The sequence below is a fragment of the Acanthaster planci genome, linkage group LG08 (genome assembly GCF_054643075.1).
Source record: "Acanthaster planci isolate LZ-2023a linkage group LG08, COTS_SCS, whole genome shotgun sequence".
NCBI classification, from domain to species: Eukaryota; Metazoa; Echinodermata; class Asteroidea; order Valvatida; family Acanthasteridae; genus Acanthaster; species Acanthaster planci.
In genome coordinates, this window is record NC_141784.1 from 19,783,162 (window position 1) to 19,810,244 (window position 27,083).

Sequence of the window (27,083 nt, forward strand, 5' to 3'; positions counted from 1 at the left end):
AGCACTTTCAAAGGCCCCGCAATGACAGGCTAAAACATTAAAAAAAAATTACATGAACGGAATTCGCCCCGGCTGGCTCTTTTAGGATTTAGGCCTTAAAATTTGAAGAAAGATACTACATGGGAAACCCAGGAGGGTTGTTTTCCAACTTGCCGTTTCTCTGCAGCATTCACCCAAACAATGAAACGCAGGAAACTAAATATTGTGAGAATCAACTTCAAAGTCGTGACTAAGCTCATCATTCGGTCGGCACGAGAGGGCGTGCGTCGTTTCAGCGTCTGTGCAATATGTAAAGAATTACAGTACAGTGCAGGCAACGATAGCCATGCAGAAGGATTAGTGCCTCCATGACTTTGTAACTACAAACACAACCAATTTTTTGAAGTTCAAATTCTCGTGAATTAGTGACATCACTTCCCAAGCTTGATCTTATCCACTATGGTCATAAAGTAATCCACTCGACAGACGGGGTCGCTTACCGTCTGTCAAACGGGACCTCACATGAAACAAACCCAAAGACTGAAAAGTCAGCTCTAAATCATCCTCATCACTGCCAAGAAAACCGGCGGACAGGTTATCAAAATTATCTTTAATGATGTGGCTACATAATCATGTAGATTCATTTCTATTCTCAGAACTTTGCTCTGGAAAAGCAATCCCCACAGCTTCTTGACCGAGAGTTACGTCGCCGTGGTCGCTTGTTTTCTCGGCGAGTTACAATTCCTCAAACTTTTCATGCACCGCTGGGAATTTGACTACACGCAGAAGACGAACGACGGCTGAGGCAAAGGGCGATGGCTCCTTCGGTAAAGAGTGAAGTTGAACGCGTGCCAAGGCAGGGACTGCTGACTGCTCGCAATCGGCAGGAACCAGCATCTCTGAGGACTTAAGGGTCGCAGATTTTGTCGGTTAACCTTCTGCCCTAGCCCTCGTGGGAGTTGTTGATCGAATCAGGTTCGTTTTAACGGTCGGGCGCCGCCTTGGGTGTGACGGGGGAAAAATATCTTCCCAAGACAATTGGGTCCTTACATTTCCCTCCCTGACTCGCTCACCACCGAGTGTTCCTGACGGTGGAACCGCGATGCATATATAAAAACCACACGTCTCGACGCACAGAGGCCAAGTAGTGGGTCTAAGACTTCGCTGGAAAACTTGTGGAGATTGGTTTTACCGCGCAGACGTTTCAGAATCTTGTATCAGAAATGTCCGTGGTGCCAACTTGGTCGAATCTGCTTCGGTGGACAGTGCTCTGCATTATCTTGACAAACGCTTTCGCACAAAGTAAGTAAATTTCTAAAGTGGTGTTATTTTTTATAAAGCTTCATGCGAAGATGAAGCCGTGTCGGGAGTATTAACGTCATTTTACCCACAAAATACTCCTCTTCGTCGGGAAAATCAAAGGTTCAATATTAATTCTGAAAGAATTCAGTGACAAATGAGTGTAACCTTGTTCTGAAAGAGATGGGCATTGGGCAAGCCGTGCCATTTTGAAAACCACAAAGAACTTCCACTTTTATGTCTGTTGTCCGATATTTTGGTGGTGATGCTTCGTTACACGCAGTTTATATGCGAGAAGCATGCCAAAGCTGGGCAGAGCGTCAACTCAGGACTGAACATGGCAACACGCATAAACGAGCTAACCTTATCGGTCGCGGATCCAGGAGAGTTTAGGGGGGCGACCCGCTCTGAGACACCCCCCCCAAATGGGGGAAAATGGGGAAAATCATAGAAATAACTAAAGTAAGTGCACCAATACGATTGTAAATATGGCATGTATATCAAATGTTTCATCATCATTTCTACTTGTCCACAAGGGTAGAGCATTTCAATAATCTACCCCCCCCCAAAAATGTCTGGATCCGCCCCAGCTTACCGTATGGAAGCAGAGTCGGCCGGTAGATAGCAAAATCCTTCTATCTACTTTTTAATGTTTAATCTTTTCTGCAAAGCATGTTGAAATTGGCGAATACATAGCCCACCTCTTGATGGGCCGGTTAAAAGTTATAAAATATTAACGGAATTCGTCGTGCCATTTCCAATAAAAATAAGCTTCTCTTCCTGGAAACAACTTCAAGTTGAAAGTATACATGTACATCAGCCAGGCCATCATGTGCAGTTGTCAAGCACTAAGCCGTATTATTAAAAAGTAATTTTATGACAGTGATGACAACGAATCAAGTTTTGCACAAGACTTCTGTGAACATTTTAGGAAAATAAAAAACCTTCACAATTCTGAAAATACGATTTAAAAACTAGCTCTATATTCCCACGGAGGTCAAGTGGTTTTAGGTAGGGATCCGATGTGCAGGGGTCGTACGCAGATGTAGGGCACATTGAGGGCCAGATAGGTACTGCAGCGTGCCTTCTCGATACTCAATACGTGGAGAACTCCGTGGTTACATGTACTGCACCCTCTCAAGTGACTTCCTTCACAACCCCTTATTACACGTGTTGCTGCTCAACCTAAATCTCCGATGGTAAGCGGTTGCAGCTGATATAGCCAGCGTCTACTGCTCCCTGCGTTATTCCGGTTGGCAGTCACAATAACCACATGTAACACCGCATCACACACTGGGACAGTGGTGAAACCCAGTCGACCCAACCGAATTCAAAGCCGAGCACACTCTCTCTCAAGGCAAAAGAGTGAAAAGCCGACTCAAAGAAAGAGTAACTTATGAAACCACTCCAAAACAGTGAAATCACTTTAAAACGAGTAAAAACAACTCTAAAAGAGTAAAATGCTCTCAAAAAGATTGAATGTTTTACTCTGCCAATGAGCGGTGTAAAGGACAACTCGAAAAATACCGGTGTTTGTCCCATGGATGGCTCCCCTTTTGGTGTGATGTTCACTTTTTTTCGAAATGGTTTCTACTCTTTTGGAGTGTTTAGTGAGGTCTTTATTTTTGACCTTGAAACAAATGGATGTCATTTACGCTGATGACGAGGTTTTTGATTAATAATTTAGAATATCTAAATACTTTTCGAAGCCACATTTCAAAAACGAAAGTGAGGCTTGGAAAACAAAAAAAGTCTGGCCCTGCCCCATTTGACAGATTCCTTTGAATAAGATAGGATTCTGGGAACATTATCAAAATGGCCTCCCGTGAATAAGGCCTATCACTAATTCAGCAATACTTGCATCCAAACTATAAATATTTTTTTTCGTATGACTTAGTGAAGCTGTTTGATTTCAAGTCATGTTTCCAGAGCAAAACTCTGAACTTTACACTAGCATACAAACTTCCTTCTACAGTCTCTAGATTTCCCCTCAACCCTCCCAGGCATGTCCCCGCAGATTGCCTCTCGCTATTAATAGAATGTAGGAGCTTTCGAGGGAAACGCGATAATGGATACTCCCGGGAAAAAACAGAAAGTTGCAATAATTCACGGAGAGTGTAACTGCTTTTGAAGACGGCTTCTGATGAAAACTCGTTGGCCCTTGATTTTGTAAATGGGCGTCTCAAAAGGGGTTGGTTGAACTGGAGGAGGGTAATACTAGTATTCTGTGAAATGTCTTGATTGCAAGAGGGGCTGTGCCCACACGTATATGTTCATGGCGCTCATTACCAAAGTGCGCGTGCGCAAGATTTACACAGGCATGACGAAATAGCAACAGACTATGTTTTCGCGCGCTATAATTACAAAATGAGGCGTCATCTTTGTCAATGGATTTCCAGGAAACGGAGCATAAATAATGATTTTTTTCATGACATATCCAAATTACATTAACTGTTTTATTTTTCAGTAGCATCGATATTGTGCCCTGCCTCAAAAAAGGAATGAACAATGTGGTTTTAAGTATTAAACCCAAAAATTCACCGGAAAAAAGAGTGTTGCGAAATTTGATCAATATCTATTAAAAATGAGTTTTTGGTTATAAAAACTAGATTCTTATAAACTAAATGACTGTCTTAATCGATTGCACTCAAAAACTAGGAATCCACCGGATAAAATATTTTGAAAAATAAGTTGAATTTAAACCAAATTTTCGCGCCAATTGTGTGAATCCAGATATTTTGTGATGGAAAAATACATCACGTCTCATCTAAAAAAATTGTCCTATAAAACTTATTTCTTAGAGTCAGGAATTATTGCTTTGTCAAACTTTTCACACAAAAAAGAGGACACTCTTGCACCATACTCTTGTAAAGGCAGACGTCTGAGTAACATTCTTGCAACAGAGAGTCACGGGTCAAGTGCAGTCGTGTATGCGTGTTTACATTGTATGTGCGAGACATGTACATGTACGTGCTGGGGCGGACGCGACGACTTTGACGTCTCGGTACCGCACTAGTCAGTGTTCACAGCTATACCCAGCAAGAAATGAGACCGAGGGGTACCCCCCCAACATGTCCAATCCCTATACACATTCCAGACTACTGTTACTTAACACATCCCCCCAGATTCCTGCGAGACAATGACCAACACAAAGCAGGGGGGGGGGTTCTCTCCGTCTCATACCTTGCTGCATATGTTCACAGCAGTTAAAGTGAGGAACAGGAAACGTCACTAATTTAACGATTCTACCTTAAAAACTAGTATCAGTACCTACCAAATCGGTACAATCTAACAGAAAATCATGTTGGATATACCAGTTTGGTAATGAAAATGGATACAATTTACAAAATGGCTTTGAATTTTCGTGCACCGTCGGATCGATACGATTTTTTGGGGGTGATTTAAAATGACTTACTAATGAAAAATTTATCCGGCGGATTCAAAATAAATGTCTGAAATTAAGGATGAATCTTTAATTTGGGGCGAAATCTTTGTCTCAGAAAATTTACATTGTATTAAAAATTCATTAATGAAATTAGTGCAACATTTTGCAGTTTCGATTTTTTCAGTGTTGTAAAGGGTCCGTAAAATCCACTTTTTTATACTGTTCTGATATTTACTCTTATTTAAAAACATCAGTAATGGAGGAAAATTGTGTGTTGTTTGTGGTGTCGTGGTTAGATCCTCCAAAAGGTTATTTATGCTTCTTCACTTTGGTATTTTACGAGGTCAGTCGTTGAAAAATTCTGCGCTACAACGTCGTCTGAGAGCACGAAAAACCGTTGTTGTCTGCGTAAAAATGAAGAGCGCATGCGCGCTTATAATGAACGTTGTCTCTATAAGGCATGAACATACGTGCCCAGGTGACGGAACGTATGGGAAGGGGCATTCTCTGTTGCGTTCTCCAATTTAAGCTGGGTCCTGCGTCCCTAGTAAAAGACGATTCCAACAATTTCTTTGGTCAGGAATGCGTTGACCTGAGGTGGCTAACCGTTTGTTTCCCTTTGTCCTGAGACTTTGTTATTGATTTGCTGTTAGTGGTCTAATTTAACCAGAAAAAAATCACAGAAAGTATGCTGATTCAGCACACGGAATGCCTCGGGGCAAAACACATTGGCGGGTAAACGGCATATTAATGAGACTTCTTTTTTCTTTTTCTTTGCAATGAGCAAGTCACAAAGTGCTGGCTTTTCAAAGTAATGCATTATTTGAAGAAGTAAAACCATAGGCTACCATTCAAACTGGCGGCTTTGAACCAACTACGGTACTCACCTGGAAAATTGTGTAAAAAACTATCATGCTTATTTCTTGCCGCTTTTGACAGAGCTGCTGGACTGCAAAACGCAAGCAATGCTTGAAATATACAAAAAGCCAGGAGTCAGTTGGGGAGTCGTGTTGGCGTGGTGGTTCTTCCCTGGCCTTCCACCTCTGCGGTCCGGGTTCGATTCCCGGCCCCAGTCCACATGTAAATTGGGTTTTCAGTCCCTACCTGATTTCATGGGTTTTACCCTGAATATTCCTCTGGGTTTTCCTCCCACCTCTGAAACTGTGACTGCTTCTCGTGGTTTTACAGGTTTCTTCAGGCTTGCGAGCCACAGGGCGCCTTTGAGGGAATCCTTGGTGTCATAACCAGAAATGGCTCAAGATAACTATCAAGGAACATTCAATTACGTATGTTATTTACCATTAATCCCATCGGATTTTGTGCCCAATTATTTACCCCCCTTAGGATGTACGAGGAGGTGTCCTAAGAGGGAGAGCCCCGTTTGCGGTTCTGACGGGAAAACATACAAGAATCAGTGCAAGCTAGAAAACAGGCGATGTCAGGACCGAAGCTTGTATCGCGTCAGGAACGGACCATGCCGAGGTGAGACCCGACATCACGGTGAAACCAGAGCTGTGCAGCATGCGCAGCTGGTCACAGAATACACCGAGAAGACTTCAGAAACAGAAAGGCACCAATCACGGGCCAAATGCAATTTTATCCAAACACTGTAGCTGACTTGGTGTATTTAGCTAATCATTATCGCAAAGCATTTCAGTAATATAGACCCTTGACCTCGGTGAAAAGGAACCTCAAACCCTGTTTTGTTGTAGAGAAAACGTTTTGCGGCAAAGAAGTAAAGTGGGTGGAGTAGGGAGTTCATTGGATGGGTTTAGAGGGATGGGGGAGTTAATTACAAAGTGGAAAATTAGCTATCTCCAGCCTGGGGGTGCGGTGGGGCTTTTGCTATTCACTGAGTACCACTCAGAGGGCGTAACCACTTAACTGACTTTGAATGGTTTCTCTTCCCACTTTTTCCTGCACCCGAAATGCAGGATGCAAGCGTCCGTGCGGCAACGCCTACGAGCCGGTCTGCGGATCGGATGGCGTGACGTACGACAACCTCTGCCGGCTCGATAACGCCGCCTGTGACAACCCGATGGTATCGATGCAGGCCAACGGGGAATGCCGAAAAGGTACGAGCCAAGGATCGAGTAGCCGATAATCGAGTGTCGAACTGTTCGTTAGCACGTTGTCCTGGGGCTGAAGTCAGACGTGAAATCCTGTACTAAACTAATTTGGTGGTCGTCCTGCGGGTAAACTGCGCTCGATGGGTTGAATTACTCCCGGAATTTCGTCAAAAAAAGTTGAGTCACCTGCACAGGTAGAAAGATGCTCGAATTCAAGCCGTGGCCACGTCCGAATTATCTGACTACGGCTAGTATGTATACATACGCGTCAACGGAACGGATAGCCTCTATAACTGGGCGGTTATAAGCTGTGATATTTTCCCCACCATAGCAAGCACGGGTAATTCGTATGAGGGCTTTTGTCTCTATCTATACTAAATGCTTAGAGAAAAAGGTCTCGAAATGACATCATGATCTGTCCAGAATGAAAAGTTCGTCCAATGAACACTTCGGCTTTTGAAGCGTATTAGGCCGAGCGTTTGATTCACAGGACAAGCATGAAGCCTTACAAAGGCTGTAGAAAAAGAAGACAAGTTACCGTAGACACAGAAGTGTTAAATCTACATCAGCGAAGAACATACTGTTGAAACAACCTGAGTTGCGTAGTTGCATTTTCGGAGCATAACAGCTCTCACCGAGTTCTCCAGATTTCTTTCCTCGAGGCTTAGGAGACACAGGTCCTGGCTTATGAGTCTTGACGACCAATCTGTGTCCTATTTTGAAAGTAAACAAGGCCTCCAACGACAATTTTTATCGCTTACACAAACGAAACCAAATCCGACATGTAATTTTCAATTTGATTGTCTCTAATAATGTCACGAACCTTTAGGTTTCGGACTGGTTTGATTGTGACAGGAGAGTGCGACAGCCTTGAACAAAACCAGTTGTTTTGATATTCAAAGCAGATGAGAGGGCAACGGTTCTCAACAGGTGAAAAAAAACTTAAAGGCATGAGCTATTGAAACCGAAGCCGGTCGTAATGCACTCAATTCGGTGCCGAATTCCCTTGTCGCATACCCACACGTTAACGCGATGGTTGAAAGGTGCGCTGTGCCGACGGCGTAATAACAAGTCAATGTCGACCCTGAAGCGGTTTGGTGGGGGCGGAGTGCGTGCCTTTGACCCGCGGGCAGGAAACCGTGGGCGAAGGCAAAGGGCCGCCAGGGAAACTACATGTACATGCAAGTTCACAATAATGACCTTTGCTTCAAGTCTCAAAATCCAGAGGGGCATCTACAGGTACAAGCATGAGTGCGTTGATTCGCTCCGCCTTTCGAAGTCAGCCCATTATAATTTTACTGCCAACAGAGCGTCGTTGGAACTCGAATTTCTGTAGGGCCTACGGTTACGCCAGAATGAGGCATAATAAACTGCTCAACCTCCGCTTGCGTTGTGTCTTTAAGAAAATGTTAATTTGCCCTCAAGTTTCCCCCTTCTTGTCAGAGGAAACCTTTATTTATGGCTGGCGAGTGCAAAGAGCGCCCTTGACCGAAACAAGGCATTTAGAACAGGTCCTATATCGATAGTCGCTTAATTTAGTATCGGGCCAGGCTTTGCAGATACAGGTGTTTCCAGTGACGTCCCAAGAGGGGACACTTCAGATGTGGAGATCTTCCAAGCTTTACTGCTAAGGATTTTGGTAATGATGCGGGGCAATGCCGTCGTGACACACGTTGCACCGTGCTAAGTTGGGCACAGCGATTTTGTGAACATATCTGTTGAGAAAAATCTATACTGTCCAGATCTTTCACAATATTGCTGCCAAGAAACGGGAGAGACCACCCTTTTAAAGGGCAAACCCCATCTGGTGCAGTCCTAGACAGGATACTTTGGAAGCTTAAGCTTTAACGAGTATGGGAAAGGAAGGGTGTATATAGATGACTTCAGAAATATTATCAATGAAGGTGGCAAAACATCTAAGAAATCTAAGAAATATGAAACGTTCAATGGAAAATCTTTCTTTCATTTTCATTTCTTTCTTTCATTCTAACAAAATTTCGAGTAGTGTTGAGAAGGGACTGGCCGATTTTGGGGGCGAAGTGAACTTAAAACTCTTTCCCTAGTCCATTCCCGGGACATTAAACATTTGAAAATGTCGACTAGAATTCAGTTCTAATTCCTCCTGACCTACAGAGGTGATACTATTGGGCGTCCAGGTAGACCTGGTGGGCGCAGGTCTTAACAAAGGCCCAACCAATGTCACCTTCGAGCTGTTGGTAATCAGTGCCCCAGGCAGCCAGAGCATTAGCGGCCAGGGCCTGTGGAAGCTGGGTATCTTCGGCTGTCGCTACGATGACGGCTGGTGCGACAAGATCGGCCACCTGCCGCAGATCCTGAGCCCCCAGCAGGCGTCCACCCCGCTGGTGGGCGGCCAGGAGATGGTGGTGCGGGACATCGTGGCCCACTTCGACATTAGCATCATCGGCTGTGACGACCTGCCGTACATCTGCGCTGCGTTCAGCAAGGGGGACAACCCGCGCCCGGACTTCGCGCTGACCATGGGCTTCGAAGAGACGGCCATCAACTGCTGGCCAATGGACTGCCCCCCAGTCACAGGTATGTCGGAGCACCCGATCCGACTACCCATCGCCGACAATAAACGAGGTTATTACGGTAAATGTCAGTAGGCCCTAGTTAGAGCGTGGAAGTAATTCATTATCGCACAATGTAACAATGAGCAAGGCAGATGAGTGGGAAACGTGTTGAAGTGAGCGTTTTTCCCTACAAGCCATAAAATTTAGATTTAAAATAATCTTTCAAACTTCATTTCTTCTAACGGCAAAGAGACTGAAAAGAGAAACATTACCCTCTTTGATTCCGACCAAAGATACCCACAACATGCACTCCGCAAGCCAGCTCGACCGGAGTCTCTTTTGGTTGTGCAATTCAAGTGCCTCTTATAATATATTACCAGGACCTTTCGAACAGTGGTATTTGCTGTAAAAGCCTCGTTTATTAACAGCAGTGGGCAGCCAGATTGGTCCAAGACATTTAAAATGACCTTTAAAAATCACATTTTACATAGGCTGACAGCATATGCAGAGGTCTACCCGCCAACCAGTCGTTCAAGCCCAATTTGCTCCAGCAACGCAACGTACGTACCGCCGGATATACCTTAGGTAGTGGGGCTCGGCTCGGACGCAATGCACTATAAGTTACGACGTTTCATTTAGCATTACTACTGTAATACACATGACTTTACTTGATAAATCACGATGACGATGCATTTATGTACACACGACTTTGCTTGTTACATAGTAGCACAATGATACGCAAGAGGACAAAACCTCCATCTCACAATTTCACTGAAGATCTGCATCTACTCAAAACTTCTCTCACGATTTAAACAGCACTTGAAACTCGTTTCCCTCTTACTTTAAATTATACAAAATCGATCTTCATCACAGACGGGAAATTCGGAACACAGTTCGATTGATACGACATGCATCAGGGCACGCACGCATCGATGCAGTTGTCACAGCAAAACTTCATTGTTGACATTTCTCAATTTCGACCCAACATAGTACAGCTGCGATTTGTCCTACATTTTTTGTACTCTATTGGTTTGAAACGACGAACTAGCCATTTTCATTCAGTAAACCCACCAACAGGCTTAACTGAGGAGAGAATTTGTATTCTTTCTGGCATCCGAAGATCCCCCGGTTGTGACCCCAGCTTGCCGATACGAGTGCCCCGAGTCGGGCCACGTGGTGTGCGGCAGTGACGGCGAGACCTACAGTACGGAATGTGCCCTGGACAACGAGAGACGGTGCGGGGAAGATCCAGAGAGCTACCTGTTGACACGAAAACATTACGGGCCTTGCAGGACAGGTAAAGAAAAGAACCGGTAGATGTCTGTCTGGAATGCCAAATGCAGAGACTGAATTGGACAAGGTAATACAATAATACCTGATGTAGTTCCTCTCTTAGACTAACATTTTTATTGTGTGGACCCCAAAGGTGTCATAATTGACTCGATGTTCTGGTCGGCCCAACCAAAGAGACAAGAGGAAGAGACAATCCCCTCCGGTAACACCCTGATCATCGTTGAGGTCCTGGTCATGTCGAACTCCACGGGAGAGAGCATATCCGGGCGGAATCTGTGGCGCGTTGGGCTCTACGGGAGTCAGTTCGCCGATGGGTCAGGCCCTAGGCTTGGGTACATCCATCAACTCCTGGACAACGGACAGGCTTCCACCACGCTGGCTGCCGGGAGGTGAGGCCGCGACAGAATAAGTTAGCTGCGACTCGAAGAGGCACATACATTTATTGGAAATATACAAAGCCGCTAGCTGGTGGCTTCCGTAGGCATATTTCTAGCCACAGCCATGTTATTCGAATAAGGGCTTGAGATTCTTAAATAAGTAAAATGTCTGGGTAGGCTGTCAATAGGCCCAGTTTATACATCAAAGAAATGATTTCAAAGACACTGGATTTTTCAATTGCTGGTACAACCTCAGAAGTGCACTGACGACCAACTGACCACATAAGAACTTCACTCACAAGCCTTTAATAACTGAACTGGCCAAACTGACTTGAATGGATCTGATCTGACCAAGTATGCCATGTGAACAGGACAAATGTATTGGACGGTCTGGGTATAACTTGATAAACCAATTACTTGCCATCCCGAGGATCGACCAAACAATTTGATTAGCCACTCCATCACTTCGTGAGGCGATTCTTAACAAGGAAGAAACGTTAACTTAGACAACTGGACTGTCATTTACAGTCATCTAATAACCTATAGCAATCAACAACGTGACAGATTAACACAGCAATCAACACCAACTATGAACGAGTGGATCACCTCAACCAATTATAGTGACAGCTACTTTTCAAAGAACGTAAGAAGTGACACACTGTGTCATGTTTAATAACAAACCTCTGAAGAGACTTCTCATCGACTCGGTTCTACAGGCCAACATTCTGTAGCGTGCTAAAAAAATGTATACACTTTCACATGTTTTTCTACGACCTACATTCTCACAAAAGACATTGGGAAAATAACCTCGATTCTTTTCTAAACAAAACTGCGATTTCAGGGCCATTGTGCTGAATGCGGAGGTCGAATTTGACGCTGCAGCAGTGGGATGCTCTCGCTACAAGTTCCTCTGCTTGGAGTTCACTAAGGGAGACTCGCCTCAGCCTCCCTTCCCTTTCCATGGCAACGCAGGACCGGAGGAAGCTAGTGTCTTCATGTCCTGTCGACAAGTGCCATGCCAAGAAATAGAACCCGAGTTTCCTGGTAATTATTTCAGTCTGGTTTTACTCCTTTTATGTGGTACAGCTATTAGGTTCCATGGCTTGCTTTGAACTGAAGAGAGAGACATGTTCATCATGCATTCGCACAAAAGTGTTACGCAGAGGTTAAATGAAGCACATGGCAGATAAAAACAAGAAGTCCCAACACTGCCCGAAATGCTAAAGTAAAATACACGTCCATGTAAAAGTTGTACAGCTCTTTAAAATATAGCTTAAAAAGTATCCAGATACACTAGACGATGAACTAAATCAATAAGGAGAAAATGACAGGCAACATATGCATTGAGAAACAATGAATTAAAGCACCAGTTTCGGACCTGACTCTTGTTTCTTCACTTTTATCCCAGACGATGGTCGCGTGAGGGTGGTGGTTGGTCAGTTTGGCTGGGGACTTCGAGCACGTGGTCGCCGCCCAGATGGGCTCTATAATGTTACTGTCAACCTGAATGTGCAGATCATGCCCACGAGTGACTACGTTGCTGGCAGCAATCTACTGCGCGTGGGCCTCTTTGGCAGCCAAAACCAAAATGGCACTGGCCCTCGTCTGGGCTTCCATAGACAAATTCTGACCAGCCGAGATACGTCCCGTACATTTGCTCCAAGTAGCAATCTGGTGATTGATGACATCGAGACTACGTTTCCTGTGACTCGTGTGGGGTGTTCCGACTACGGCTTTCTCTGTCTGGAGCTAGCAAAGGATAATGGAGCCAATCCTGACTTCATCTTCGTATCGGAAAACACTGACACAACCTCAACCCCAGATGAAGTGATCCTATGTAAGCAGATTCGTTGCAGAAAACCTGGCGGTAAGTTTTAATTTAACCCCCCTTCCCCCAAAAAAATGATTTAAATTGCCACTTTTGGCCGACCCCTAACTTTTCCTAAAACACTGTGGTAATACTAGAAAATTTTCCTGAGAACCGAGGGTGGCTTGAGGGAAAGTCAACAGTTCTTCAGTTTAGAAAAGGCTTGAATGTGTTGTAACTAACCATGCTTTGCAAATTTACTGCATATCATGTTTGATTTCTCTGCCCTTTTCTTTACTTTCCAGGTAGCCAGTCCGGAGGCCAAGGCGGTGATGGTGGTGGCGACAGGACAAAAATAGGGCGAATCGAATCACTTCGGTGGCGTCTCTCAGTTAAAAAGTTCAAGAGTCCCAAGGCGAGCGATCTCTTTATTAATATCACCACGATTGAACACCCAGGCAGCGAGGTCATCACTGGGGATGGCCTGTGGCGCGTTGGTATATATGCAAGTGATGACAGCAACCCGTATGGACCAAAGTATCGCTACCAGAAACAGATTCTGTCGGTGGAGCAGCAGTCTATTCCCCTGCATCCTGACGCCCCTTTGGAAATCTTTGGAGTCAATGTCAGGTTCAATGTCCAAAGCCTAGGTTGCGGGCAATTGAATTACATTTGTATTGAATTTACCAAGGGGGATTCGCCACGGCCAGACTTTCAACTACCGCTTCCACAAAATGATACTGACGGGGTTACAAAGCGAATAGCCTCGTGCAAACCGTGGCCATGCCAAGGTATCAATTTCAGCTCAAAGGCATTCAGAATTCTTGAATAAGAGATTTCTATCATTTACATGTATATGCACGCTGAAGTACATGTACATGAACTTGTGGCATGTTTAATCAACACACTTGCTTCATTCTTTTTTTTGCAGATTCAGACGGTGATGGTGGCAATGATGCTAATGTTGGTAAAACTGGGGGTGATACAGGAGGTCAAGGTGGTGGAATGGGAGGTCAAGGTGGTGGCACAGGTGGTCAAGGTGGTGGCATGGGGGGTCATGGTGGGGGAACTGGAGGTCATGGTGGTGGAGCGGGAAATCAAGGTGGTGGTGGCCATCTACCTGAGCCTGGACCAGATGCACCTTTTGTTGCCTTCAGAAACCTTCACTGGACCCGATATCGCACCCCGGTTAATCAAAAGGGTCCATCAATGGTCAACCTTGCAGTTATACTCACCCCTCATGATTCCAGTGATGCTCTTGAAGGCTTCAACCTCTGGAAGGTCGGACTATTTGGAAGTGATGTCTCTAACAACACAGGAGTTCGTTTTGATGAGAGGCCAGATGTTCTTTCTGCCACTGACCGTTCCAGTCCGCTTGTACCAGGAAACCCTCTGGTGTTCAACATTACGACGCCGTTTGAAATGCATGATGTAGGCTGTGGGACTTATCGTTATCTCTGTATTGAATTTAGCAGAGACAAATTCTCCTGGCCAGCATTCCGCCTTGCTCTTGGCAAAGCGGATAGTGTGGTCTCCTGCCAATATGTTACATGTGATCGTAAGTAAATTCGAAGATCTCAGATGAAAGTGACAAAAATTGCAATCTTTTTCTTAACATTCTCTTACTTTGAAATCCTTCTTGGTTCTGCATAGATGTCAAACTTGTTCTGGAAAGGTCAAAATAACAACAGCTCACTGAATATTAGCAAAATACCATGAGAAGGCCATTTTGTCGGTACATTTTGTGGAAAAAATCTGCAGTTTTCCGCAAAGCTTGCCAGTAGAAAAGTACCATATAAGTTAGTTGAGTGTTCTAAATGAAGAAAGGTTTGTTAAGCAAGCATACTACAATTTGCTGAAAAGAAGTGACATTCAAGGTTTTACAACCAAGACTTGTATTTTTTTTTTTACATCACAGCAAATGCAGGTCAAGGGGGGAGTAGTAACCGGGGTCACGGGGGAACCCTTGATCCCAATCTGCCCACAGCGAGCTTCCACAACATCAGCTGGAACATTGTCGCAGGAGACACTCGGCCAGGAGTCCTGACAGACCTCAACGTCCATGTCGTGATATTTCCGAAGTCCTACACGGATTCCATTCGGGGCCGTCGGCTCTGGAGGCTGGGACTGTTTGGGAACACATACAGGGACGGCACTGGAGTCGACCGAGTTGGTTACATCACCCAGATCTTATCTCCTAAGCAGGCCAAGAAGCCACTAGTCCCAAACTCCCCTCTGGAGTTCAACGTGGACACCAGATTCCTCCTACACAACTTTGGATGTGACCTTCACCGGTACCTATGCCTGGAATTTGCACAGCATGATCACCCCGAACCTCCTTTCAATTTCCCAGTTGAGACTGATGCCCATGTTTCTTGCAAACCCTACCTCTGCCAAAGTGAGTCAAGCAAATGACCTTTTACATCATAAAACTAAAAAATGCCCATCTTGTCAACCTTGTCACACCACTCTTCTTCATATGTCTCGACAAAGAATTTAATTACCTGCAGGACTTGTATACATACACTGATTCATCCAAGCAGAGCTGCAGAGTAGAACTACCAATTTTCAACTGAATGTGCTTAAACTCTTGGGTTCTTAACCTACATGTATGCCCATATTACTGAACATCAGTGACAAGTGGCTGCAACAGATTCCCATAGACGGGTGTTGCTGTAAGCTAAAGCAAGTTCTTTCAGACACAGAATGATATTTAAGCATCTTTCAATTAACGCTGGCATTGTATATTTTCAAGAATAATGTCATGGTTATCCTTAAAATTCACATGCAAAAAGAGCTACACGCAAATGTTGAATTTAGGCTTGTTTCCTTAATATTCGGGCCTTTATCGCCTCATCCAAAAGTGACGTGTATACTTAATATGTCCGTACTTGCTTCTCAGACCGTCCATCTGCACAGCCTCGTCCCAACAGACCGGTTGCCAGAATTGGGCCCTTTACTTGGCTCATTCAGGACACTCAGATCAACTCAGAGGGCCCAACGGACATCAGACTTTTTGTCAATGTCCCACCTCATGAGCAAACAGACGTCATCAATGGGCAGAACTTGTGGAAAGTTGGGATATATGGGAGCAAGTACTCAACAGGTGGGGAAGCTTTTGAAGATCGGCTGGACTACGATCCACAGGTGAGCCAAAAAGAAGGCTTGTGGTCAAAGCAATTTCCTAGCATTTCATGGGTAACCACAAGCCAAATTACTAGTTAACTCGTAGCCAAAAAATAGAAATAAAGAAATTCCTTTGTGCCAGTGAAGGCTATCTGACTTGATATGAAGCTGGGTGATTTGTAACAATTTCCCAGGTATGCTTCCATGTAATACTTGAATGCACAGCTGTGAACCAGTTGGCTCAGGCAATGTATCCACCAATGTGGGTTCCATACCGATATGGCGTAGTCCACACAGCATTACTGCAGTTCTCATATGGAGTCATTCCAAAGTCCAACATTTTCTTCATGGATTTGTTGATCCAACCTTCACAACCTACGCTCCTCTCGCAGCTCCTTCAAGTGCCCGATGCCAGAAGGACCTTGGCCCCATCGAGGCCCCTGAACTTTGACCTCCACACCAACTTTGATATGAGGAGGTTGGGATGTGGCCCCTACAAGTACTTCTGTGTGGAGTTTGGGAAGGATCATTTGGCCAACCCAGACTTTGAAATGGGGCTGGCTGGTGGTGATGTCGTTGTGAATTGTCAGAGGATGCCTTGCCATCCCAGTGAGTATCGTGATAGTTCCTGGTGAAATAACTACATACATTCCACTATGGTTGAGAGCAGTAACACTTGTAACAAACTATTTTGGGCCTACTTGTAATGACAGTATGAAAAAAAGTATGGAGAGTGAAGTCTCTAGCTGATGTCAAACTGTGTCTTATCTAAGGTTCTACTTGAGTACTCAGTACATCTGAGTACAATGCATGCTCTCTGTCTCAGAGGAAAAATGATTTGGGCATGTTACCAGTGCACGGGCCCATATGTCAACAGAGCACAGCAGTATGTTGACTTGTTCTTAAACTGAGGCCTCAGACAATACTGAGGTTTCTTGAGCTGAAGTCAAGTTTTCTTCAAATATATTCCTCAAGTTGTTAAGCAAAGGATGTTGCATAAAGAAGCGCAGATAATTTGAAGCAAGTGTAGGACAAAAATGACAAGGCTGAGTTGGGTTTACTTTGATGTTTATTTGTATGCAGACAGAGGGACAGGTGACACTGGTGGGCCAGATCACACTGGCGGCCAACCTGATCCAGATCCTATCAAGATAGTGGGCTTTATACGGGTTGACTGGCAAGTCGGGCCTCCAAACATCTATCCAGACGGCCAGAGTGATCTACATATCTTGGTGGAGCTGACCCCTCACCCAGACTCCGATACCATCATGGGCGAGGAGGGCAGTGGGTTCTGGAGGGTGGGCATCTTTGCAAACCGCAAACAGCAGGGGACTCATGCCCAAAAGATCAATTATGACCGGCAGATCTTGAGCCAGCAAGACCGCGACCAGAGCCTCTTGCCGCCCAACCCTCTACACTTTGACATCAATGTGCCCTTTGACCTTCGGAGGGCTAACTGTGAGAGTGAATTTCCCTTTCTTTGCCTTGAGATTGCCAAGGGGGATTCGGCTTGGCCAGATTTCAACCTTCCCCTACCAGAAGGAACCCATGCATTTGTGACATGCCAGAGTGCTCCGTGTCTACCAAGTAAGTCCATAATATGGCTTCTGTCTTATACAAATATCTTGACAGCTGCCTGAAGAATGATTAACTTCCAGGGACCATCTTTTAGTGTTTGAAATATTTTATTATTAATAATTTATTATAATAATTTCTGGTAATGACACCAAGGGCTCCTCAAAAGCACCCTTGGCACTGTAGCTCGCAAGTCTGAAACCAGTTGAGAGGAGACAGTGAAAAGTAGCTACGGTTGTAGAGGTGGGAAGATAACCCCAGAGGAGTACTCTGGACGAAACCTAAGAAATCAGGCAGGGACTGACACACAGTTCACATGTCGACTGACCCGGGAATTGAACCCGGACTGCAGAGGTGGAAGGCGAGGAAAGAATCACTACACCAACCCGACTCCATGAGATACGATAGAAGAATAAACTCACAATCACTGTTTTTGTTACTGCACCTCAGGAGACCACCACGGTGGAGGGGGACATAGCGATTTACCTGTTGTTACTGTCACGACTATCAACATTGGTGGCGTCAACATTCAGCCCGATGCCAGGAATGACCTGGAGCTAGATGCGGTAGTCTACATGTCCCCGGACAGCATGGCCATCAGGGGCACCAACCTTTGGCAACTGGCAGTGTGGGGCAGCACCGTGCCAGACGGCAGTGGACCCCGCATCCAACTGGTCGACCAGGTCCTCTCCCAACAGCTTGCAGACCGTAATTTTGTGCCACCTGAGCCACTATTTTTCCCCACAGTCCCTTTCAGCCTGGACATGACGGGCCGGGAGTGCGGAGAGGTCACTCACATCTGTGCTGAGTTCTCCAAGCTGGAGCCCTCCAACCCTCCATTTCAGCTGGCAGCCAGTCCCGACACGAGCGTGCTCACTGTCTGTCAACCAGTGGAATGCCATGGTGTGTGAAGCCTTTGGTGAATCTGGAAATGACCAGAGCTAAAAGCCAATCATAGATATTTCACATTACCTTTTGTCTGAAGCCAAAATTCAACCCCTAATTAATGACGGGTACAAACACTCTTTTTACAATCCTTAGATAATATCAACACATGTACACGTAAAACACCGTAGAAAAAAAGCCTGTGGTAAACACCTCCTAAATTTAAAATAAAGTTGAAAGGTCACACAACACAACTATAAATAACACACAATCTAAATGTACATTTGAAAAAATTCAAGTGAGAATGTGACTGAAGAGATCCATCAGCTTACTGCAACCAAAAATCCTTGCAGACTACAGCAGGTGTTTGTTTTTTCATTCCATTCCTACCCCCTCTGTAGTAGATTGGGTGTCCAGCTCAAATCCAATTGAGCAGCAGGAACGTCAATGAATGATTTAGGATAGAATTCTCCCAACAACCAAAATTTTGTTACAAGCAACAATTCTCCTTTCCTTTCATAGTTTGATGTCTGGAGTTTGAACCATTTGGATTCAAATGCACTTTTCTTTTTCCGTCTAGCGCCTCGTAACCCGCAGATCGCTGTCACAGGCCTCTCTCTTTTCCATTCTGGGATCACTACCATCTACGCCGGACGCTCCAACCAGCTGGTAATCGGTGTGCGTGTGCGATACGACGAGCCAGAGTCCGTCGGTTTCCAGGGCACGGACCTGTGGGGCCTAAAGATTTGGCTTTCCCCCAAGCCCAACGGCAAAGGCAAGAAATTGGGGGCGGTGAAGCAGGCACTCAACGATGAGCAGGCAGCCATGCCTCTGGTGGTGGGCCGGGACCTGGCTTTTCAGGACATCAGCTTCCGGGCCAGCCTCCTGGGCAAGAAGTGCAAGGAAGCTAGGCACATCTGTGCCTCCCTGTTCAAGAACCCCCGGGCAAGTCCATCGTATATCCTCATTGCTAAACCCAATGTTAAGAAGCTGACCAAATGTATGCCCGTCAATTGTGCTTGAGGGTCACCTTCAAGAGTGATGTGGACTCGTAAATCCACCTGTTAAACTATGTGCTCCATTCAATATTGCCTTCACATAATGTAGTGTCAGTTGAAATACTGTGCTATTTATATCTGTGCTTCTTAATCGAATACTTCTTAAAAGGCAAAACTTTTAAACAAAATGAAACGACAAGTTGAAAAGTCAAGTTCAAACAACTTGTTGGTACAGATCACACAAAAATTACAAGAACAAATTGGATTTATTACATTTTCCCATAAATTTCAACTGATTTAATCAATTTTTAACACGCATGTTTGACATTAAGCATAAGTTCTCATATGGCATGTCAAAATGTTAAAATATACATGTACACCGTAGCCGCTTATTTTCAAAAATCGTAATGCATTTTTTTACAATTTTTTTTAGTCATTAAATAGAATCTATGTATACAGTTATATATAGATTTTTAAAATGGTAAAAATTTCAGAGGACTACACACTGAAGATTCTGCCAGAATTTTTCTTCAAAGGTCAATTGAGGTCATTCTTAGATTTAACATTTAATACAACTAAACAGGTAAGTACCAGAACGTCTGTCCTGAGGAGTGTTAAAGTACAGTGTGAGTGGACTGCATCGGCAATATTCCGTTAGAGTCAAATGTCTGAAACGCGTGATTATTGGCCTGTTTGTTACACATCGATCTGGATTTCCATCAGTGATCTGTCACTGGTTCACTGACCCTGACCAGGCCCTATCTTTCGAAAGCTGTTTTGGCATGATTGGATGATAAAAACTGTACTACATCTATGTACTAATGCACTGGTGTCATGCAGCATCTTTTCCTTTGAAACATTCGTGCCTGAAATCAGTAGCAAGATGCCAGGCACTCCTGTGGATGTGCTCAGCTAAGCATAGAGAAATAAAGCAACGTGTTACGTGAAGAACTTGCCAGTGGCTTGTCGTTTGTTTTTGTTTTGAATTTGTTTATCATGAAATGGTACGAAGGGTTTTTTGCCCCGTACAACATCTTTACCTGCAATCAATGCATTTCTTGGGAGAAGAAAGCAAAATCCATGGACACAGAACTTGTAATGTAAGAAAAAAACTTTGGATAAACAAGTCCCGCGACCAGTTTTAGAATAGGATATGACTGAAAACAGCAGGTGTTGAATTTTGGTGTAGTTAGGGAAGCTACAGCAAGGTGAGGTTTCAGGTCCCATCTTATACTGTTCAGGGGTGAGATTCCTCAGCTTTCAGCTAATTTCAGCCTTTTTTTTGTTTAGGATTTCAGCTTTTTTTCCTCACTGGCTGTGTACTAAAGTATAGGAGATTTTCACAGTTCAGCTTCTTTATGCCTTTTTTCAGCTGTTTTCAGCTATTTTTATCATTGGTCAATCTCACCCCTGACTGTTGTGCATTGAGAAAAACTACTTATTGCAAAGGATTTCCTTTCACTGTTGACCAAGAGGCTGCATTGGGAGCAGTCAGTGCGAACTTGCCTCCTTCTTGAGTCAGTCATTTTGAATTGAAAGCGAGGCGGTCCCTGCATGAATTTTTTTAAAACTTAATACGTGTAGGAATAGAGATGATGCAAGAGGAGCTAGTTACAGATTACAATGCTCGCACTCCAAGGGCTAATTCCAAATTATGGATAAAAACTCTAATTCTGTTAATATTCAAAATGACAAAAAATACAGGTAAATTGCACAAAAAAGTCAGTCTCCGTTCCATTTCTTCGTGTTCCATAAATGGCGTAGATTCAGGGAGCACAATCCAAGATGGCCATTTTGTGAATAAAGCACACTGATCTCACAGGTTAGTTCGTTAAAACTGATCGCAGACCTTCCCACTGGAAAAAAAGCAAAACGTTGGCTGATGCTAAGTCAAACTTTATACTATTCAACTTAGTAGAGTATTCTCATGGCAAGAGGTATATAGGTACGCCAAACTGGACCTAGAAAAGTATCGCGGTGGCTGAGATAGAGGAGTAAAATTGTTCGGGTGAAGTTGGAAAAGTGCAAATCTGAATCTGTCTACTTACTTCTCAACGGGGATGCGCTCCCTCTTCCTCGTGCACAAGCATTCCTCCCTCGCCTTCCCTCCTTGTGTCAAGGCTCGGGCGGCAATGTCGCGGCACAGCTTGCAGCAGGCAGTGCGGCCAGCCTCACTGCAGCCCGGGCAGGCCAGCACCAGCTGGTGGCAGTGGGCACTGGAGCACGGGCGGTACTGATCCCAGGGCTGGTCGCAGTGGAAACAACCTGGGATGCAAGGGGAGCGGACGAATCAACTTGAGAATTGAGTTCCTCGAGCTTCTGGAATCTGAACTGTCCCACCGATGTTTCAATCTTCCAAATAGTGTCTTTGGAGGCACGAGTAATACATTGATAAGTGATACGGGTGAGTAAATTACCTACTTGCAACAACTTCATTGTTGGTATGAATGGCATAGCGATCGTCAAAAACGAAGAGTTTGCCCTTGAAATGTCCATCAGGATACTCCTCTAAATACTTGTGGACTCCGCCTCTCAGCTGCAGAATCTGCTGGCACACCCCCTAAAAAGAGAAGAGGAAATGAGGAGTCTTGTCCACATTATGATGAAATCATCGTTAACTTTGACATAACCATCAACAGCGGTTTACAAACGATACATAAATACTTTTCAATAAAATAGTAAAGCCTGTATGGACCTTTGTCTTCAGATAGGCAGAGCCCCGCTCGCACCTGATGCCCCCTGTGCAGTACATAATCACTCTCTTCTCTCGAAACAAGTCAAGGTTCCTGTCCACGTACTCTGGCCAATAGCTGAATTTCCTGATGTTGGGAGTGACTGCACCTTTAAACTGACCCTGTACCACACATTACACAGAATGTAAAGGCATACATGAACAGCAAAAACACAGAGAAGTGGCGCCAAAAAGCACTACTTAAAGGGAAAGTAAGAGCACTGTTTGTAAAAGTAAAAATCGGATAGCACTATTTAGCATCTCTGACAGCGAATACTCGCACACAAATGTTCACTCCACTTCAACCTACAAGGGTTCACTGACAAGGTAAATAAGGAAGATTAACATCCGCATAAGTCTGGAGAGTACCATCAACATGACGAACACGTCTTACAATTTTGCTTTCATAAAAGTTGCGGCAATCCAAGAACAGTGTGTCCCTTGAGCTCGGTGCCGTCTCTGAATTAATGTGGAGGTCTATCTCTTTGTGGAATTCTGACGGTGTGAGATGTGCACCTGAATAACAGAAGAGAACATAATACATCATTTCAAAAAGGGCCAGCAGCTGCATCATGGATAACTACTTCTGAGTTGTGTACGTTACACTGGACATTTTAACAACTACTGTGCTTGGGGAAGTTCTACAATTTCACATGCGCTGAAGCATGAAATTCTAGCTAGCATTCCTGACTTTGCAATGGTCTCCCCATCTACGATTCAAGTTTTCACAGTTGTAATAGGATTGAAACACTGACCTCTTAAGTTTGTTGACACAAGATAAACAGTGCAAACTAATAGAAAAATCCAAAAAGGCGGTGCTTCTTCAGACTTAGAGCCTCCCAACTCCTAGGACCTGAGTTGTACCCTGTGGAATTTTTTGCTTGAGCGTATTTTCTTTGATTGGTTAAAGACTGAGTAAAAAGGGGCTGATAAAGCCTTGCACGCCTTTGTAAAGACACTCAAGGTCCAAGCCAGGGAACCAGACCATTTCAGTGCCACTCAACAAAGTCAGTGACCTTTGCCCTACCTGCCTGTCGGTAGCTCAGGGTCTCTGGGTCGATACCCATGGGTACGATCTCTTTGTGGACGCCAACCTTCAAGCCTTTCGGAAAATGACCGGCACCTCCGCTGCTTTTCTGGCAATGAGAGCAGTGATCTGTATCAATCGTCAAACCTTGAGGAAATTTGGAGTCTGATGTCCAAGACCAAAAGGTGATCAACGGACGATGAACAATGACACAGGAATGCCTGTGACACAGTGACATGACTACCGGGGAGGGGATGGGGGCAGGCAATCACCCCCCCCTCAGCGAAAGTCTACGCTCCCTGGGTGCACCCCAGTTGAAGTGTACACGGCCTCTGTCCAGACCGCAATAATTTGCTTTCAGCGCTTCCTTTATACAAGAAATGTGATCAACCCACTGGCACCCAGTTGGAGTTTTCACCCAGGTCCAGCCTCTGCTCTGACAAACACTGAGTGACTAACGAGCATTTGGTGGCAGTGCTTGCAGCAGTGAAGCCCGTCTTGACCTTGGGCCGTGTCAGCATTCTATGAGAAGTGGCCGTAGCCACAATGACAGAGCTGTGTGTAATTTCAAGCAACAGCCAAGTAATACAGACATGGCCTTGGTCTGTGTATCGGGGGGGTCTATTTCACAGAGCTTCAAAATTTGCTGCATGAAGAAAATACTTTTCTAGGAAAGAACAGGTGACCTTTTGAAAACCCATCATGTGTATATTTTCCCCTGGCTGGTACTATGTGCAGTTGGTTCTTTGTACTTTCACAGCTGGATAGTTTTGATTCCAGACAGTACATCACAGACTGCATAGATCTACGTGTCTTCCAAACTTCTGGAAAATGCTTTTCCTAATGCTGATTGAAAAAAAAATCTGAAACATTAGAACGCCTATTGAAGGAATAGATGTACCTTAAAATCGAGCGATGTCATGTCCTTGAAGACTGGATGGGCCAAGACAGACTGGATGTAAAGCTCAGTAGCTTCAAGGGAGCCACCAACAGTGCCGTTTATTCCTTCAGTCGCCAAACGGATCTGATAAAGTTGGTTCAAAATTGTTATATCCGTAATACCTTTGGGTGACCACCGGTCACTGCAAAAAACACACACCATGTTAGTTTCATTCTTATAGGGAGCAATCACGGGTCACTGCTAACAACATTTTATACAGGCATTATTGTGAGGTCATTGACCCTTAAGATAATGATGTAATGACACTTAAAACTTAAGAAATGGTCAAACCATTCCTCTCAAAAATCATTGGAATTTTTTACTCCAGTGACCAGTGCATCTCTGAAGTGGGAAGTTTAACCCTAACCCTCCTCAATCCTTCACCTGTTGGAGGATTGAGGAAGGTTAGGGTTAATAAGATAAACTGTGTCTGCTATGACTTTCTTTCAGGAATTGGAAGGACAGTTGGTGGAAATATCACAGCTGTATTGTCTTCTTGGCGAAGAATATCTGATCCTCAGTTAATGGGACTGACCTTTCCTGTTAGCTGTAACCTTTGACACAACTCCCTCTGCCAATCAGCCACATTGCCGGGGTTCTCGATGTCGACGTATTTGTAGTACAGTAGGATCTGCCCCTCTTCGGATTTGTCCAAATGGTGACATTTCTCGAGGCTGGGTAACCAGGGAAATGCCCTGTCACCGCCTGTCAGGTTGGGATTTTCCTTAGTTTTGGAACTTGTTGCTTGAAATTGGACAAGTGCAGAGGGTCTTCCGCCGTTTACTTCATTGCCTTCTGATGAAATGCAATTAGAATCTTCCCTGTTTCCATCTTCACTGCAATTACCTTCTGATCCTGGCTGCAATTTTCCTGGCAGACGGCATGGGCCAATATCCTTCCTTTTAAAATTAGAAACATTGTGTCGTCTGCAATTGTGATGGACCCCCTTGAGTTCAGAGGTCATGGCTTCATCAACCGTCTCCCTGTGGCAGAGCGCCACGTGTTTGTGGATCTCAGCAGCCACGGTGAATGTCTTGCTGCAACACTGCCACCGATGGGTCTGACCAGAAACTGATCTATCATTGCTACGCTCATCCTCAATAAGTTTGGATTTCACAAATCCTGCAAACACCTGAAAAATGTGCGATGATAATGAAAACGTAATGACTGAAGCTCAGTGGCTGTCCCCATTTAAACAGGTGACAGCTGCTACAAACAGAAATTCAACAAGTTTCACTTCATGTAAAAAACTTGTTTTAAAATAATAAACAAACCACCAAGTGATCAGGCGTTCAACTGAACAGTTCAACAACTCTTAGTTACTGTATAGTTATTGTACAATTTGAGTCAATGTGCTGAAAACAGCAACACAAGAGGGAAAATGATAATCTTTCTTGAGTTTTTGTGCAAAATTACAGTGCGGCATCCTGAGTCAATTTGCCTTTGACTGAAGTCCATTCATAGGTTAATCAAATCAGGAGGAAGTTCAATACATTTGTGCAAGAATTTATATTCTTAACCCTAACCCAACCCTAAACAAAATTGTTAAATTTTGATATTTTGTTTTGGTGGAATAAATAATAATGATAGGCCTAATAAAGAGTCATAATTGCATTGAGCAGTTTTGACTATTGTCCATTATCATGATTGTCATAGCCTAAAATACACCTGTTACGTCCCAACTATAGCATGAGTCCCAACTATAGTTGGGACAGTCGCAACTGTAGTGCTGCAGTTGGGCTTGCCCAACTATTGTTGACCCATGTCTGTGGCAAATGTCTCAACATTATCCAAGTCAACGTGTCTCACACTTGACACAATTCATCTAAAATGTGGCACTTCATCTGTTCATCTAGCCCCATGACCAATGACATGACATTTGTAAACAATATGATTTTGGTACATGCTGGGCACATCATGCACACAGGACCTCTCTGCTGTAGTTGGGCTGGCCCAACTGTAGCACTCTAGTTGGGACGGACCCAACTATAATTGGGACTGATACTATAGTTGGGGTGTACACAACCTGTCTCCAGCTGACAATAAAGAGTTTGCAGTGCACTGTGCCTTTCAATAAGAACATGTCTCTGTTCCTAAGTAAAATGGCTAATTGGCACGAGTTCCTTTCTAAAATGCCCAAACTTTAACCTGAAATTTCCCTCAAGCTCAGTGTTGGCGCATCTTGTGCATTGTGCTTAACATTGAGCCTTACTTAGCCATATTAAAGGTTTTCATGGTGAAAGAAACTAGATCTATAGTAAAGATTGCGGTAACACCATGTATTTATCTCTTCTTTGAGTATGTGTGGTTCTGAGAAGAACCGGGGAATAACTCGACGTTTCGAACAGTGTACTCTGTCCGTCTTCAGGAGACTCCTGAAGACGGACAGAGTACACTGTTCGAAACGTCGAGTTATTCCCCGGTTCTTCTCAGAACCACACATACTCAAAGAAGAGATAAATACATGGTGTTACCGCAATCTTTACTAAAGATCTAGTTACTTAGCCATGTTTAATACCAAGCCTTGGGCTACTCCGAGAACTGGAAGTCACTAACTCCGTGATACTCTGTCTTTGAGGAAACATGGTTTACATGGCGTTGTAATGCTATGGGGTTTTGGAATTGAATTTTTGTGGCGAAATAGTTTACAGCCCTAAGAAAGCTATTAAACCAAATTTTCCCCTGTCAGCATTTCTGCTTGATCTATACCTGCTAAAAACAGGTCGGGGACCAAACCACAATCTAGCGACGTCCCTAGTATCACGGAATTAGTGACTTCGAAGTTCGAGTTCTTGAAGTAGCCTTGGGCTGGGGATCGATCACGTGTAGTGTACTCACTCGTTTTCTGGTGATCTTTTTAATCTTTGACGGGTGTTTACTTTGGTTATTCGGAACATCTCCGGACATCGTGAAGCTGTGTGTCCAAATGGGTACCTGGCTACTTTTGGGACTGACCCAAGGAAACGTCAAGATCAGAACTTTTTAGCCTGATGCATGCTGATCCAGTCTGCACAAACAGCTGCTGCAGCAGTAGTCGTCTGTGCTACGTGAAGTGCGC

At 44.4% G+C, this 27,083-nt stretch overlaps 2 protein-coding genes across 7 annotated transcripts; one reads left to right on the forward strand and one right to left on the reverse strand.

Moving 5' to 3' along the window:
- The first annotated feature begins 740 nt into the window (after window positions 1-740).
- LOC110975788 (uncharacterized) lies at window positions 741-20,278 on the forward strand. The gene is made up of 16 exons (XM_022228578.2): window positions 741-1,281; window positions 6,008-6,145; window positions 6,598-6,738; window positions 8,866-9,288; window positions 10,387-10,563; window positions 10,693-10,948; window positions 11,778-11,980; window positions 12,345-12,803; window positions 13,049-13,534; window positions 13,675-14,301; window positions 14,662-15,141; window positions 15,646-15,890; window positions 16,262-16,478; window positions 16,953-17,456; window positions 17,895-18,347; window positions 18,910-20,278. The coding sequence occupies exons 1-16, from the start codon at window positions 1,203-1,205 to the stop codon at window positions 19,350-19,352; spliced, it is 5,331 nt and encodes a 1,776-aa protein (XP_022084270.2). The 5' UTR covers window positions 741-1,202; the 3' UTR covers window positions 19,353-20,278.
- On the reverse strand, window positions 18,237-27,068 carry LOC110975797 (thiosulfate sulfurtransferase/rhodanese-like domain-containing protein 2). Of its 6 annotated transcripts, none has more exons than XR_015426165.1 (9): window positions 26,864-27,068; window positions 24,561-25,157; window positions 23,987-24,109; window positions 23,086-23,194; window positions 22,453-22,574; window positions 22,023-22,181; window positions 21,745-21,887; window positions 21,376-21,592; window positions 18,237-18,369 (listed from the first exon to the last, which is right to left on the reverse strand). XR_015426165.1 is itself a non-coding variant. In XM_087140099.1 (9 exons), exons 1-9 carry the CDS (start codon window positions 26,930-26,932, stop codon window positions 18,318-18,320), a joined length of 1,587 nt encoding a protein of 528 aa, XP_086996225.1. In that variant the 5' UTR covers window positions 26,933-27,068; the 3' UTR covers window positions 18,237-18,317. The 6 variants fall into 6 exon arrangements, 4 of the variants coding, with proteins under 4 accessions (XP_086996225.1, XP_022084282.2, XP_086996226.1 ...); XM_087140099.1 differs by having other exon boundaries at window positions 21,749-21,887; XR_015426164.1 differs by lacking the exon at window positions 18,237-18,369 and adding an exon at window positions 19,874-21,183.
- Window positions 27,069-27,083: the final 15 nt, after the last annotated feature.